The 13,463-nt window shown below is 35.3% G+C and overlaps 1 protein-coding gene across 1 annotated transcript in view; it reads right to left on the bottom strand.

Moving 5' to 3' along the window:
* Positions 1 to 13,463, bottom strand: part of ASIC5 (acid sensing ion channel subunit family member 5) — a 31,077-nt gene that overhangs the window by 5,068 nt on the left and 12,546 nt on the right. The window contains exons 3-8 of the mRNA XM_041739136.1: positions 12,733 to 12,970; positions 10,638 to 10,763; positions 8,134 to 8,283; positions 6,583 to 6,730; positions 5,360 to 5,416; positions 3,215 to 3,383 (exon numbers count right to left, since the gene is read on the bottom strand). Coding sequence (XP_041595070.1) covers positions 3,215 to 3,383; positions 5,360 to 5,416; positions 6,583 to 6,730; positions 8,134 to 8,283; positions 10,638 to 10,763; positions 12,733 to 12,970 — 888 coding nt within the window. The remainder of the gene's footprint in view (positions 1 to 3,214; positions 3,384 to 5,359; positions 5,417 to 6,582; positions 6,731 to 8,133; positions 8,284 to 10,637; positions 10,764 to 12,732; positions 12,971 to 13,463) is intronic.

Below are 13,463 nucleotides of genomic sequence, written 5' to 3'. Positions count from 1 at the left end.
ATAACATAAATCAACAGATTAAATGCAAAAATGAGAATCCAGGTGTCTTTTGTTAAGCCAGAAACTGAAGAAATTTTACAGTATTCTAAAATAATACCACTCCTCTTCCTGAATTATTTTTTGTTTCTGAAAATACTCTTTGTAAAAAGCTTTTATCTATATTGCCATATAGTACATTTACTATTGTCATTTTAAATAAATGAATATATAACATTTTCATAGTTTAAATTTCTATTGTGACAACTATTGATACAACTCACATAAAGAAAAACTCATTAAACTCTTCTGTAACTTTTAAGAATGCAAAGGGACCTTGAGATCAAAACGTTTGAGAGCCACTGCTTTAGGTCTTCGACTTCCCAGGACTTCGACTATCAACTTCCTAGGACTTGATTGCAGTCCTCAACCCTGAGAACAATCCTCCCTGACTTTAGCTTCCTCAGCCCCTTTTTCAATTCCTTTCTATCCACATTGCTTAGCACTGTCTGACGTGACTATACATATTGTTCATTTTCACCCCAATGGAAATAAGTGCCACAAGACAGGGTTTTTGTCTTTTGTTCATTGAGGAACCCTTAAAGCCTACAACACCCCAAATCTTGACACAAAATAAGTGTCCATTATATATTTGTAAAATGAAAAAAATACAGGAACAAATTGAAGATGAAAGCAATGAATGAAGGGGTAAACAGTAATCTGCTGTATAAACTGAGGTGGAAACCAATCACCTGATGATTTTCAGATGGCAACAATAGTTGTCATTAAGAATGAATCCTATTAGCAATGTTTCCTAGAACTACATGGTGTCCTCTAATATATCTTAGGAACATGGCTGTAAAATCACTCTCCTAATTGTTCACAGTTTTAGAAATCAATACTCCCAAATACACTTAATTCAGAATATATCATTAATATGTTTACTTAATCTCTATTGGCTTAACCCAGGGTAACAGGAGAATGTACTATGTTTAAGTAGATAATTAGGGGGGACTGTCATATTTACAAATAATAAAACAGTTGCCAAAGTGAAGGAAATAATAAAGTTGTCTTGGAAGTCCAGTAATTTAGTAATACCGCAATCTTTTTGTCCTCCATCGTGCTCCTAATCTGCATGTACCCTGATAATAGTGTTTAATTTCCCAAGCACAAACCTCATAACCACTTCCAATCACCTTCTCTCAGGCAGGCGACTTGCCTAGTAATTTAGGTTTCACTGAATCTATGCCTCATGTTGTAGTGAAATTGTTTAGGATTTAAGCCCAAGAATATTTGTTTGTGTCAGGAGAGGCACAATTATAAAATATTTGGATTTTAAAATGCCAAGGAGATCAAGGAAAAGTTGTTTATTGCATTTACAAAACGATAAATACTCCCGGTTACTTGAGTATGAGTGCTATATTAAGGGGAATGGATTAGTTTGGGATAAAACGATTTCATGCAATTTTTGCTTGCAAAATTATTAGGTCAAAACAGAACAATTTAAAAATTTCACTTGTTTTACAAATGAAATTGGCCAAGATTCAGCCAAAATTCATCCTTATATTCACTTCCATACTGCCTGCCTTAGTCAAGCTAAGCTTGCTATCATCTTTGTAATGTGGTTCAGCAACTAAGGCCCTAGACTGACCTGGTCTGAGGTTGGTTTGTGTGCCTGGAAAAAACACCGACACTCTTCATGATTCAGTTAGGGGTTGCTTTGCCTCAAGTCTTACTGCTGCTAAGATTTCACATCTGCTCTCATGACAGACTGTGTTTGTCTTTTTTGATTTACTACTCTTTGATTTCTGGCACCTGTGCCCAAACCAGTTTCTTAATTATATGTGTGACTTCCAACCACCAGTTCCATCTATGACTGGAACACCCCCGCATCCTGCTGCATCAGGTCAGCTACTTGCCTTACTCCTCGTAGTTAGCCTCTACTATTCACAACTGTGTAAGGTCCTCACATGCCAGTCATGTGATAAGATCTACTGGAGAGCCGTTTATAATAATCTAAGTTTTAGGGGGAAAAGAAACCAATGTTCTCTAAGATCAGCTCCTTTATACATGGGTTCTTTTCTGATTCACTAGTCTGTCTCCAAAATCATGCCTACATTCTCTGCATATTATGTAATGATGAAATTCAGGAGATCTCTATTAGCCAAAATGCACACAAACTGTACTTCTCAGTCATATTTATGTATAACAGAAATAATACCATGAGTAAATCACTTTCCCATACTAAAATGGAATACAAAGAGACTTCTGTACCAGATAAAGAGTGTTAACAAAGAAATAATTGCAAGTGTTCTTGTCTTTCATCTTTTTACCTGCTAAAGTGTTTGAAATCATACCTATCAACCCTGTCTTGAGGAAAGTACTTTTTCTTCCTGACTTTTAAAGATCACTTTACTCTCTGGGCATTTACGTGGGGAGACTACTTTATTTCATGACAATGAATACCATTGAAATCAAAATGTGCTTTCAAAGTTAGATACCTGGCTGTGCAAAAGTAAATCAGTTTTTAATTAGTTAATACATATTCATTTATATCACATAAAAGTACAAAAACCTGTGTACGATATTGCTGTTTCGAGTGCTCAGCCTGAAAATATAAGTAAAAAAACAAAGAAAAGTGTTAAGGTTGCTCCCTTATTTTAAAACAAAGAGTTCTCTATGAAGTTTGACTCGTAATTTTGAAGAGGCAGCATGGTGTAGCAGAAAGAGACCTAATACAATTCTCGGTTAGTCAAACTTGGAAGTATATATATCTTCCTGGAAAAATATGCGGAACCCAGTGCCATTGGTCTCGGGGGTAAGTTCTTTCTGCACCACTGACTACGTTTGCAGGACAGTTACTTGAGATACAGTTTCCTTGCCTATAAAGTGATAATAATAATTTGTGCTTCATCAACCTTATAGTTATTAAAACATTCAAACTATCTGCTATGCAAGTCAGTAGTTTTCGTATTTTAAAGCATCAACTACTATTAGTCAGAACTTTTTCCCCAGTTGGTCAACAAATTGAGCAAGTTACTCAAGCAGGCTTCAGTTTACCTTTCACACAATTGAATTGAAGGATTGAAATACATGCTAAATTTCCATTATTAATTTAGTGGCATAAACCATTGCCTCTTTGGACTGATCAGGATTTTGTTTTCTTGGCCTTTAAAAGTTTGGAGTATATAAAATATTCATTTTAATTACAAATAATTTATAGGACTGAAAAGATTACCTGATATATTCCTGACTTTGATTTAACTTCTTTGAAAGATATTTCAAAGCATTTTGGCTTGGAAAAGTAGAATAAGATATAGTAGCAGGATATTCTGTTTCTTCACAAGAAACAGGGCAGCTAGAATTATGTGTTCCCATTGTACATAATCCCTTCAATTCAATGAGATCTGAAATGAAAAACAGGACAGGCTACTCAGAGAAGAGGACTGCTTTACAGCTAGGAGGACAGAGCTTTTAAAAACTATATCATTTCACTTTCAATGCTAAAAAAATGGTTAAGGAGTTCTATCATTACTTTCTTAACAAATGGTGTTTATATTTTATTTATATTTTAATATAAATGTAGCAAAGGAGACAATATGAAACATAGGAGCTGTCACCTTTTAAATTCATTGAGTCACTGGATTCTGATCATTGTTAGAAATCAGAAATCTTTCCAGAAAGTCTCTGGACTTATTTCCATAAAATAGTACTCATTCAGACAGGAGAAAGATGGAAAGTTGTTTGTGTGATGTTGTGTTGCTTTGAGAACAAATTTCAAACATAATCCTGAGAGCCAATGACTCAGGTTTAAAGTAAACTTATCCTTGGGTTTATGTCACGTTTTAACAGTGTGAGATATGTGGCTGGGTGTTGAGATTCTCTTGAATCTGTGGACCTAGTTCTAAATCAGCCTCTGTCCTCTGTCTTCTCTTGATCTCGGGCAATCAGCAAAAGTATATACTATGCAAATGTGTACTAGAAAAGTCCCCGACAGGAGCTGATACTTTCTCCAGGGTTCCTTTGGAGCACATCTCGGTGCCCAATCTCACTGCTCCTCACACTTGGTGGATATTCAGGTTCCTGATTTCCCTGTGGCTCTGCCATTGAAACTCTTTGTTCTTGTGAACTCTTTGTTCACCAAGAACTCCTGATTAATGATCAACTTTGGGCTTATTTTCCGGAATCTAAATTTGATACTCCTTCAGGGCATGACTTTTGCATGCATCCTCTAGTGCTTTATTTATTGGTTAAAAGCACCACTCCTTCCCTCTACTCACACAAAAACATCCACTCACAAGCACATACTGTCACGAACACACACTTGTCTGGGTATTCCATTATCCTACAACACTCCCTGAAGAAACTGCATGCACGATTTGTATCTCCAAACTTTCTCTCTAGCCCCCATCAGGGATAGGCCAATGATAAGAATTTTGATAATGTAACTCCTAATCCCACTGGTCACTAATCTGACTCCTGCATATTCAGCTTGAAAGCTGCTAAAAATATATCTAAGATCCTTTCTACCCATATCCATTCCATGAAATACTTCACAACAATGGAAAAGAAACTTAATTCTATTCCTGGTTTCCTGGAGGTATTTCCACAATGGGAGAGAATTTCCACAAGTTTTATAGAAGAGTATATAATATTATTCTATTTTAATAAAAAACCCCAATGATTTGGTGTTATAAATATGAAGCTACATATGTGGAAAAAAATAAAGGTAAAATATGCTAGAGTGTTAACATTGGTTGGGTGTTAAGATAAACAATATGAAAGCAAAAAAGATGTTGCTTAAGAAGTTGTCCCCAGTAAATGCGGCATGTATGGTTTGATCTCATTTGCATAATTTTTAATATATGCATTTATATATAATATATGTATAATGAAATGAATAAACAAAAGAATGGTCACCTAAATAATGACAGTAATTCTCAGAGTGCTGCAACTTCTACTGATTTCCACAAGATTCTTCTCTGTTCTGAAATGTTTGAACTAGTCACAAGAAGCATGCTTTACACAATAAGAAAAAAAAAGCTATTTTGATTATACAAAATATAAAATTCAAAACACCATAAAATCTAGAAATAAAAATCAAAACCCTCTTGCTGTTACTTTGTCACAGAAAATCTTTAATTCAGATGTATCTTTAAATCAGAGGGTTTTGTTTTGTTTTACTGTCTATGTCTACAAAAGCTACTGTTCTTAATTGTTTTTTGTTCTTAATTTTAAAAACACTAAAAAACTCCCTCTTTTACAGTCTCTATTCTATTTCATTTCTGGACTAAGCCATAGTATGATTTAATGACTTGTATAACTCTGGACACGTAACTGTCATGTAACTTCTGAGAATAAAGAATTACATTAAATCACTTACCAAGTGTAGGAGAAACACAGTTGTAAAACTTTTGTAGGTCACACTCTATCCCATTTCCTTAAAAATAATAAGTATAAACATAGAGACTTTACATTTTATGAAATAAGTGATGTAAGGACAAAAATACCTTTCATTCATCCGTCTGTCCACCCATCCATCCATCCATCCATCCATCCACTCTTCCGCAAAACAAAACAAAACCTATAAAACATGCTAATATCTAAAGAAAATATACATGGGGAGGAAAAATTTAAAGAGCCAAACTGGTATCTCCTTAATGCACTCTACATTTCCTTATAAATTTACTGGAGAAAAGAGATGAGGCAAATCTGAATAAAAATAATAGATGCTTATATAGAATATTTTCTGTATCAAGTATGTTTTAAACCACTTACATACTCCTTTCATCCTTATGACAATCCTATAAGGTACGACACTGTCAGTATTCTTCCCATTTTATTTTTTTTTAAAGATTTATTTACTCATTTATTTATGAGAGAGAGAGAGAGACAGAGAGACAGAGAGAGAGACAGAGGCAGAGACACAGGAGGAGGGAGAAGCAGGCTCCATGCAAAGAGCCCGACAGGGGACTAGATCCCAGGACTCCAGGATCACGCCCTGGGCCAAAGGCAGGCGCTAAACCGCTGAGCCACCCAGGGATCCCTCTCCCCATTTTAAATACAGGAACTACAAAGAGGTTTAGTTTAAGGTCATGGAGAGGAGAAATTGTGTAGTTGAGATGAGGAGCCTAAGTCAGAGTCTATCTCTTATCCATCCTGCTCCACTGCCTCGGTCAGTGCCTGCTTCCCCTGTCCATGGCCCTGGAAATGTTTCAAATTGTATGCAAAGGGAACCTGGGGTTGTTTTTCTGACCACAGATAAAAGAATTTCCCAAAATGAAATATTCAGGGTTGACTAAGATTTATATAGACAATCTAATTTTTCTTTTGAATTGAGAAAATTGTGATGATTAGTTTGAGATATTGAAGAGCACCCAATTTTACATCCTGAAAATAAGAATTGGAGACTGGCTCAGTCTTCTTTTCCGGAAATCTCTCCTATGACTCCATGAGTTAATATCTGTCTGTTGAGGTTGTATTTGTCAAGTAGATGACTTTCTGGCATAGCTTTCATAAGAATGGAAAACAATTTCACGATGTTATTTCCCATGATTCAAATTAATTAAAAAATAAATAAGAGGAAAGTTGTCATTCTTTATTTACCAGGAAGCAGATAAGGTACACATCCACATTGCTCTTGTATGTGCTGAGCTTTGCATTCCTTCAAGCAACCAGAAGTGCTGTAAGTACTAAAATTCTGTAGCTTGATGTTAGGGTTGCATTCTCCCCAAGGGTGTTCTTGATGAACTGTCTTAAGAGAAAACAAACACCTAGTTCAGGAGGTTTATCTGAGTCAATCCACACCTTTGCATCCCAAGAAGAGAAGCTAATATACATTTTTTAGTTTTCTCTCAGAGTTTTCTTTCTTTCTTTCTTTCTTTCTTTCTTTCTTTCTTTCTTTCTTTCTTTCTTGTCTACATTTTCCCATGTTACTTAATCTATTAATCTGAAAATCCCTGAAGGTAAATATAGCAGTGCCTTTAACACATATCCTAAATGTTCTGTACCTAAAGTGAATCAATAAATTCAGACTGCTCTAAAAATTAACTCATGTAAGAAAAAATAGTATCATTTATGGAAATAATGTTGACATATTCATCAGTCCACCCACAAAACAGCAACCAAAATTAAACACCAAAAATATTTTATGGAGCACTTATTATGTGCCCAACAATATGAAGTGGTTTTTTTTTAAATTTTATTTTAAAATGATTTTATTTATCCATTTGAGGTCTCTTGGGGGGTACGTCAGTTAAGCATGATTGGCTCAGGTCATGATCCTGAGGTCCTGGAATTGAGCCCCACACTGGGTTCCCTACTCAGTGGGGAATCTCCTTCTTCCTCTCCCACTGCCACTCCTCTTGCTTGTGCTCTGTATCTTTCTCTCTCTTTCTCTATTAAATAAATAAAATCTTTTTTTTTAAATAAAGATTTTATTTATCCATTTGAGAGAGACCGCACAGGGGAAGGGGCAGAGGGAGAGGGAGAGAGAGAACCCCAAGCAGACTCCTTGCTGAGTGCAGAGCCCAACATGGCGCTTGATCTCAGGACCCTGAGATCATGACTTGGGCTGAAATCAAGAGTTAGATGTTTAACCAACTGAGCCACCTAGACACCCGGGTAAGTGCTTTATGTTATTTCACTTAAACATCATAGTTATTACATATATCTAGGGAAAATAGATATTATCTTTATCAGAGGGAGGAGATGGAATTTCAGGAAGTTAATTAAGGAGATTGCAGGCAAATGGCTGGCAAATGGAAATCTGCCAGGCATGCCTGATTGTAAGATTCCTCTTCTTCCCACTTATTTTTCTTCTTCCCAGGACATCTCATTGGGAAAATGCACAGCTCAACAACTTAGGGGTCTCTTCATATTTACTGACCGTTTCCATTTCTAATGCAATTTAAAGTTACTTTGAATTTGTCAGGTTTCCCAGCTTTCACTTACATTGTATGTGTGAATTCACTGATTTTACTACATATGGACCTCCTAGTAATGAGAAAGAATGTGAAATGCAACTAACTATAGAATTTCCATAGGTCTTCTAAAGGCATGGCAGAAAGGGGTTTCTAGTGGAAATATTATTTCTGTGTATGTACATTTATTAACCTACCTGATTCCCTCACACTACACCTTGCACATATTATTTACCTTGACTTGACGGATTGTTACCCGTGCGTGCATTCCCACAGGTGACGACAAGCCTAAACCATCAATCTGTGGCACCTTCTTTGGTGAATGGATAACAAAGATGATTCCAGCATCAACAAAGCCAAGGGCTGGGTCATCAGTGAATTCCCCCTGAAACAAACAAACAAACAAAAATTTTCCCAAAATACAAATTGATATCAATTCTACACAAATTTAAGATTTAGTTTTATTACCTTGTGATGGCATTTGACTGACTTAAAATCAAATATTTCATATCACAGTTCAATTTCTTTTTATATAAAAACTGAAAATTAAACAGCTAAGACATACTTTTCATAGTTGAATCACATGTTCAAGGTGTCAACAGTTTCCATAGATTACTCTCGCCTTAGATGAATACTGTAGTACTTGCCATAACTGTTAATGGTCTGTTTCCCTAGGGGCCCTCTCTTTACCTTGTTGCCTTTTAGTTGCTTCTTTCTTAGTTGTTCTTTTTGCTTCATTTGTTTTAGAAAATCATTTGGCTCCTTTCTTCTCCTTGCGATTAAAATCTGGCCTTATTTAAAATTGAAATTCATTTCCCCCTAAGATGAAGACTTACACTACATCTTTAACAGTGCTCTTCTATAAATTCTATGCCAGTTGAAAAAAATTAACACTGAACTTTGTTATTAAAGATATTCCTTGAGTTACAAGGAGGTTGCATCTGGATAACCCATTGTAAGATGAAAATATCGTAAATCAAAAATGCATCTGATATGCCTAACTTACTGGACATCATAGCTTAGCCTAGCCTACCTTAAACATGCTTAGAACATTCACTTTAGTCTACACTTGGGCAAAATCATCTAACACAAAACTTATTTTATAATAAAATGTTGAATATCTCATGTAATTTATTGAAAATGGAACTGAAAGTGAGAACCAGAATGGCTGCATGGGGACAGTATGATTGTAAGTGTATCAGTTATTTATGCTGGTGATTGCCTGGCTGGCTGGGAACTCCTGCTGCCCAACATCATGAGAGAGTGTGATACCACATATCACTGGCCCAAGAAAAGATGCAAATTCAAAACTTGAAGTATGACTTTGTCTGCATGCAGATCAGTTTTACATCATTGTAAAGTCGATACATTGTAAATGAAGACATTGTTAAGTCGAGGACTGTCTATAGTTGTAATTTCAGACAATAAGGGGAAAGAACGGGCTTGGGAATATGATGATTTTTCCTTCAAATGGGTCAACTGCATATGTAATTACATTTAATAAACATGCTTAATATTCCATTTGTAACTCAGGAACCTATTTCTCCTGAGTCTGTTATGACTCTTTAAGAAACACTCAACCGGCTAGTCTGGACAAGTATTTAAGAGCCATTTACTTATGGAATATTATTTTGCATTTGCAGGTTTTTATTGCATTCTAAAAATATTTGGCAAATTCCAGATTGTAAAATTTATGATATAATATTTGAACAGACTATAAGACTAATATTTAAATGACCTGGAAATATTAATCAAACATATATTCAGGTAAAAAAAATATATATATAAAATCAAATATATATACATGCATTACACTGTGCAGTACTGTGTTTGAGCAAAAGTAATGAATGGGGTACAAGAGAAATTATGAAACATACCTTAAAAGAAAAATTCTTTGAAAGTAGCCAACAGCCCCATTCACTTGGATTGGGAGGTAGGATAGTTCAATGGAATTTGAGGTAACTAGGTTTATTTCTCCCCTGTGCATTAATTGTATGATTTTGGATGCTTAATTTATCAGCATTTCAGAATCTTCATTTATAAAACCAAAATAATGAAGCATATATCTCTAAATGTATAATACTAGAAACAGTTGTTTAAGATAGAACATGAGAATTAACCTTGGTAGGGAGCTATACCAGGTACCCTTGAAGATGCCAACTGCTGTATTCCTCTGGTGTCTGGACATCTGCCTCTCAGGCCTAAATACTTAGACTTCTTGGACCAATTACAAATTTGCAGAAGCTAGGCTTAAACAAAATCAATTTATACAACATTCTTTATATAATGAGTATTTTTTAAATCATCCTTCAGACTATAGATTCCATGGCTTGTCAAGTGTGCATGTATGACTCCTCTCTAAAACATATTGCCTTTTTTACATAAAAATCTTTCTAACATATTCTTAAAATAGATAAAGTCATTTTAAATTAAATACATACATTGGAATTTGGAAACCTCTGGTTTCATGATTTTGTGGCATAAACATTTCTGGAGTCACAAAAATGACAGCTAATAGTATAGTTGAAAACATCCAGGTTATGCCTCTAAATTTTGATGTTTTTAATCTGTAAAGTCAATGTTTGCATCCATGGGACTCCAGACTACATTAATAAAAACTGAAATAATACCAACTGTGAGAACAGTTTGATAGGGCAAAATATTTTGATCAAATCTCTTGAAACATCTGCACATACTTGTTTGTCTTGACCCCTGACTAGGTTTAAGAAAATTCAGTACCTGATTGACATTGAAGAGCAAGCTTAAGCCTCTTCCAGAGACACTCACTTTTTCCTTTGCTTGAATATTTTCACCATGATTAAAAGTAAAACAATTTCCATATTCAGTGAATACATGTGCGAAGTCCTCCAATATGAAAATGAACAAAAAAAAAAAAGAAAAGAAAAGAAAATGAACCAAACGAAATGCAATTAGTTAGATATTCTGGTCATTTTTGAAGTTTAGATTGCTCTTTTTTTTTTTTAAATAGACATCTGTCTAATGAGAATGCAGAAATATCAGAAGAATAGATGACAGTGATTCTGGATTGTGTTCATTAATAGTTTTTTTTTTTGTAATATGCACTTGTTAATTTATTTGTGATTAATGGAGACTTTTTTATGTAAATGAAAATGTTTTAAAAAGTTATTTGTTTTTGTTTAGTAAGGATTCATGGAAACGTGTTCTTACCTATGGAGAAGGTTCTCACATCCTCTCTTGAGGAGCTTACCCCCTCCCCCCCATCATGTTGGGGCAGCCAATCACATTGTTCTGCTTTCTTGGTGATCCTTTTCCTCCAAACGTGGATACTACAGAGGTGAGCATAAGATAAAAACTGGGTCAATCTGAATACCCCACTCTCACCTCAGTGATTGGTTTAGGAATTGACATGTGTCCTAAGTAAACCTAATCAGTTTTGCATGGGATTATTGAGAGGATACTGGAGTGTTAACCTATGATAATAAGAGGCTAGGGTTGTCAGCAGTCATCATGGCTCTGGGAGGAGAATTCACACAGGAAAAAATCAACGTGAGTCAAGAGAGAGAATGTTAATGAGGTTGTCAAAGATCCTTGGTTGAAGCTTTTCTGAAGCCAGTCCTACTCTCAAGAGTTCTCTGTTCATTACACTAATGCATTCTTTTTACTCTTTAGCTTCCAGAGGTGGGTTTCTGTAATTTGCAGCTGAAAAATTCCTGTCTGATACATGTCTAATACAAAATTTTTTGGTGACAAGTTGGTTGAGGGATGCCTCGGTGGGCTCAGTGGTTGAGCTTCTGCCTTTGGCTCAGTGCATGAGCCCGGAGTTCCAGGATGGAGTCCCACATCAGGCTTCAGGCTCCCCGCAGGGAGTCTGCTCCTCCCTCTACCTGTGTCTCTCTGTGCCTTTCATGAATAAATAAATAAAATCTTTAAAAAAAAACAAAAAATAAACATGTTGGTTGGTAAATAACAAGCAACATAGAAGAACTTCTCTAAATTAAGAGTTTAGAACAGGGCTTCATCTCTGTCTGAGGTCTGTCAAGCTTTTTTTTTTTCTGTTTTCTGTGCACTAAGGAAGGCTACCAGAAGGATAAGGAATTGTGTCCCAGAATCATGAATTCATGAAGTTTGCTTGGGATCACCTAACAACACGTGCTACAGAATTGCTGATACAAGAAACAGGGTGTCGAAGTGCCTACATACCCTTTGCTAATAGTTTCCAGGTATAGCCAACACTATCTTAAATGTAAATTACACTAAGTATAAAAACAGGATGTTATGAGTGATTAGAGAAATATATATAGTTTATAATATATTTATAAATAAATAAAATAAATATATATAAGTAAATATAATATAGAAGTAAATATATATAAGTTTATAAGTAAATATATATATAAGTAAATATAAGTATATATATATATATATATATATATAGTTACATAGTCAAATCCAGCACCTGCTCATTTTCTACTGCCTCCAAGCAAAAAGAAAATCAAACCTTGAATGTTGGCTCCTTCATGATAATAAAAATGCTGTCTTGGCATATGTTATCAAAGAATGGTAAATATTAAAATATTCCCTTGGGTTAAAATTTTTTTTTTGAGATTGTCCTGAAGTAAAGGTAATCAAAGATTTCTGTTCTCTATTTTGTCTTATCCAACCACTTGGAAAACGGAATATGTCTCATGTATATTCCACGCCCCCTCATGTCATAAGGCTGAGCTAATGAAATATAATCTTTGAGCAAATTTAGATTGATTCCCCATGAAAGTAAACTTTATCTCAGTATGAAACTGTACAGTTACAGTAGTTTCTTATGTTGATGATCTTTGCAGAAACATCAAAGTGTTACCTGTGGACCACATGGCTTTCCAAAAAAGTTACATTCCAACAGAGTTCTATTGTTGAGGTAAAAACCATTTTTTTTAACAAACTCTGTAATGCTGAAGTTTTGATGACTTTCAAGAAAATCAGTAGCATCTTTAAAGCCAGAGTAATTGGACCTGATTTCCTGAAGATGGACGACTTTGTACACGATATTCCATAAGAAAAAAATAACACCAAATTTGGCTGCAGCCTCTGTTCGGAACCTATGAGTAAAAATAAAGGTAATATTTAGAATAGCAAAAAACTTTCTTTATCTAGAGGACAGACACCAAATATCCTGATCCTATCAGCTTCTCCAGCTTATCTGCTACACTCTCCTTTGTTCATAATACGTTCAAGCAAAATGGAATTCCTAAGAGGTCTTTGTCACTTCCTGCAATTTGCTTTGTATTTGTGCATGTAGTTTCATTTATCTAGAACACTTCCAGACCTTGATCTGGATGCATCCTAATGGATCTTGAAGAACCCGCATGAAGAGAGAGGTGGGAATGTGAAGCTGCTAAGAATATAGACTCAGGGGCCAGATTTCCTGGGTTCAAATCCCAGCTCTTCATTGTGGCTTTGCCCTGCACCCGTATGACTATGTTAGAACTGTCTTCCAACATCTCCATAGGATGTATCTAGTTACAATCTCAAGTTCATCGTAGAGTAGGAACTTTGGTCTCATACCCATTTGCGGTACATCTCCAGACTCAA

Source organism: Vulpes lagopus, chromosome 23, assembly GCF_018345385.1.
Source record: "Vulpes lagopus strain Blue_001 chromosome 23, ASM1834538v1, whole genome shotgun sequence".
Lineage (NCBI taxonomy): Eukaryota > Metazoa > Chordata > Mammalia > Carnivora > Canidae > Vulpes > Vulpes lagopus.
This window is presented reverse-complemented; position numbering and strand designations above follow the sequence as displayed.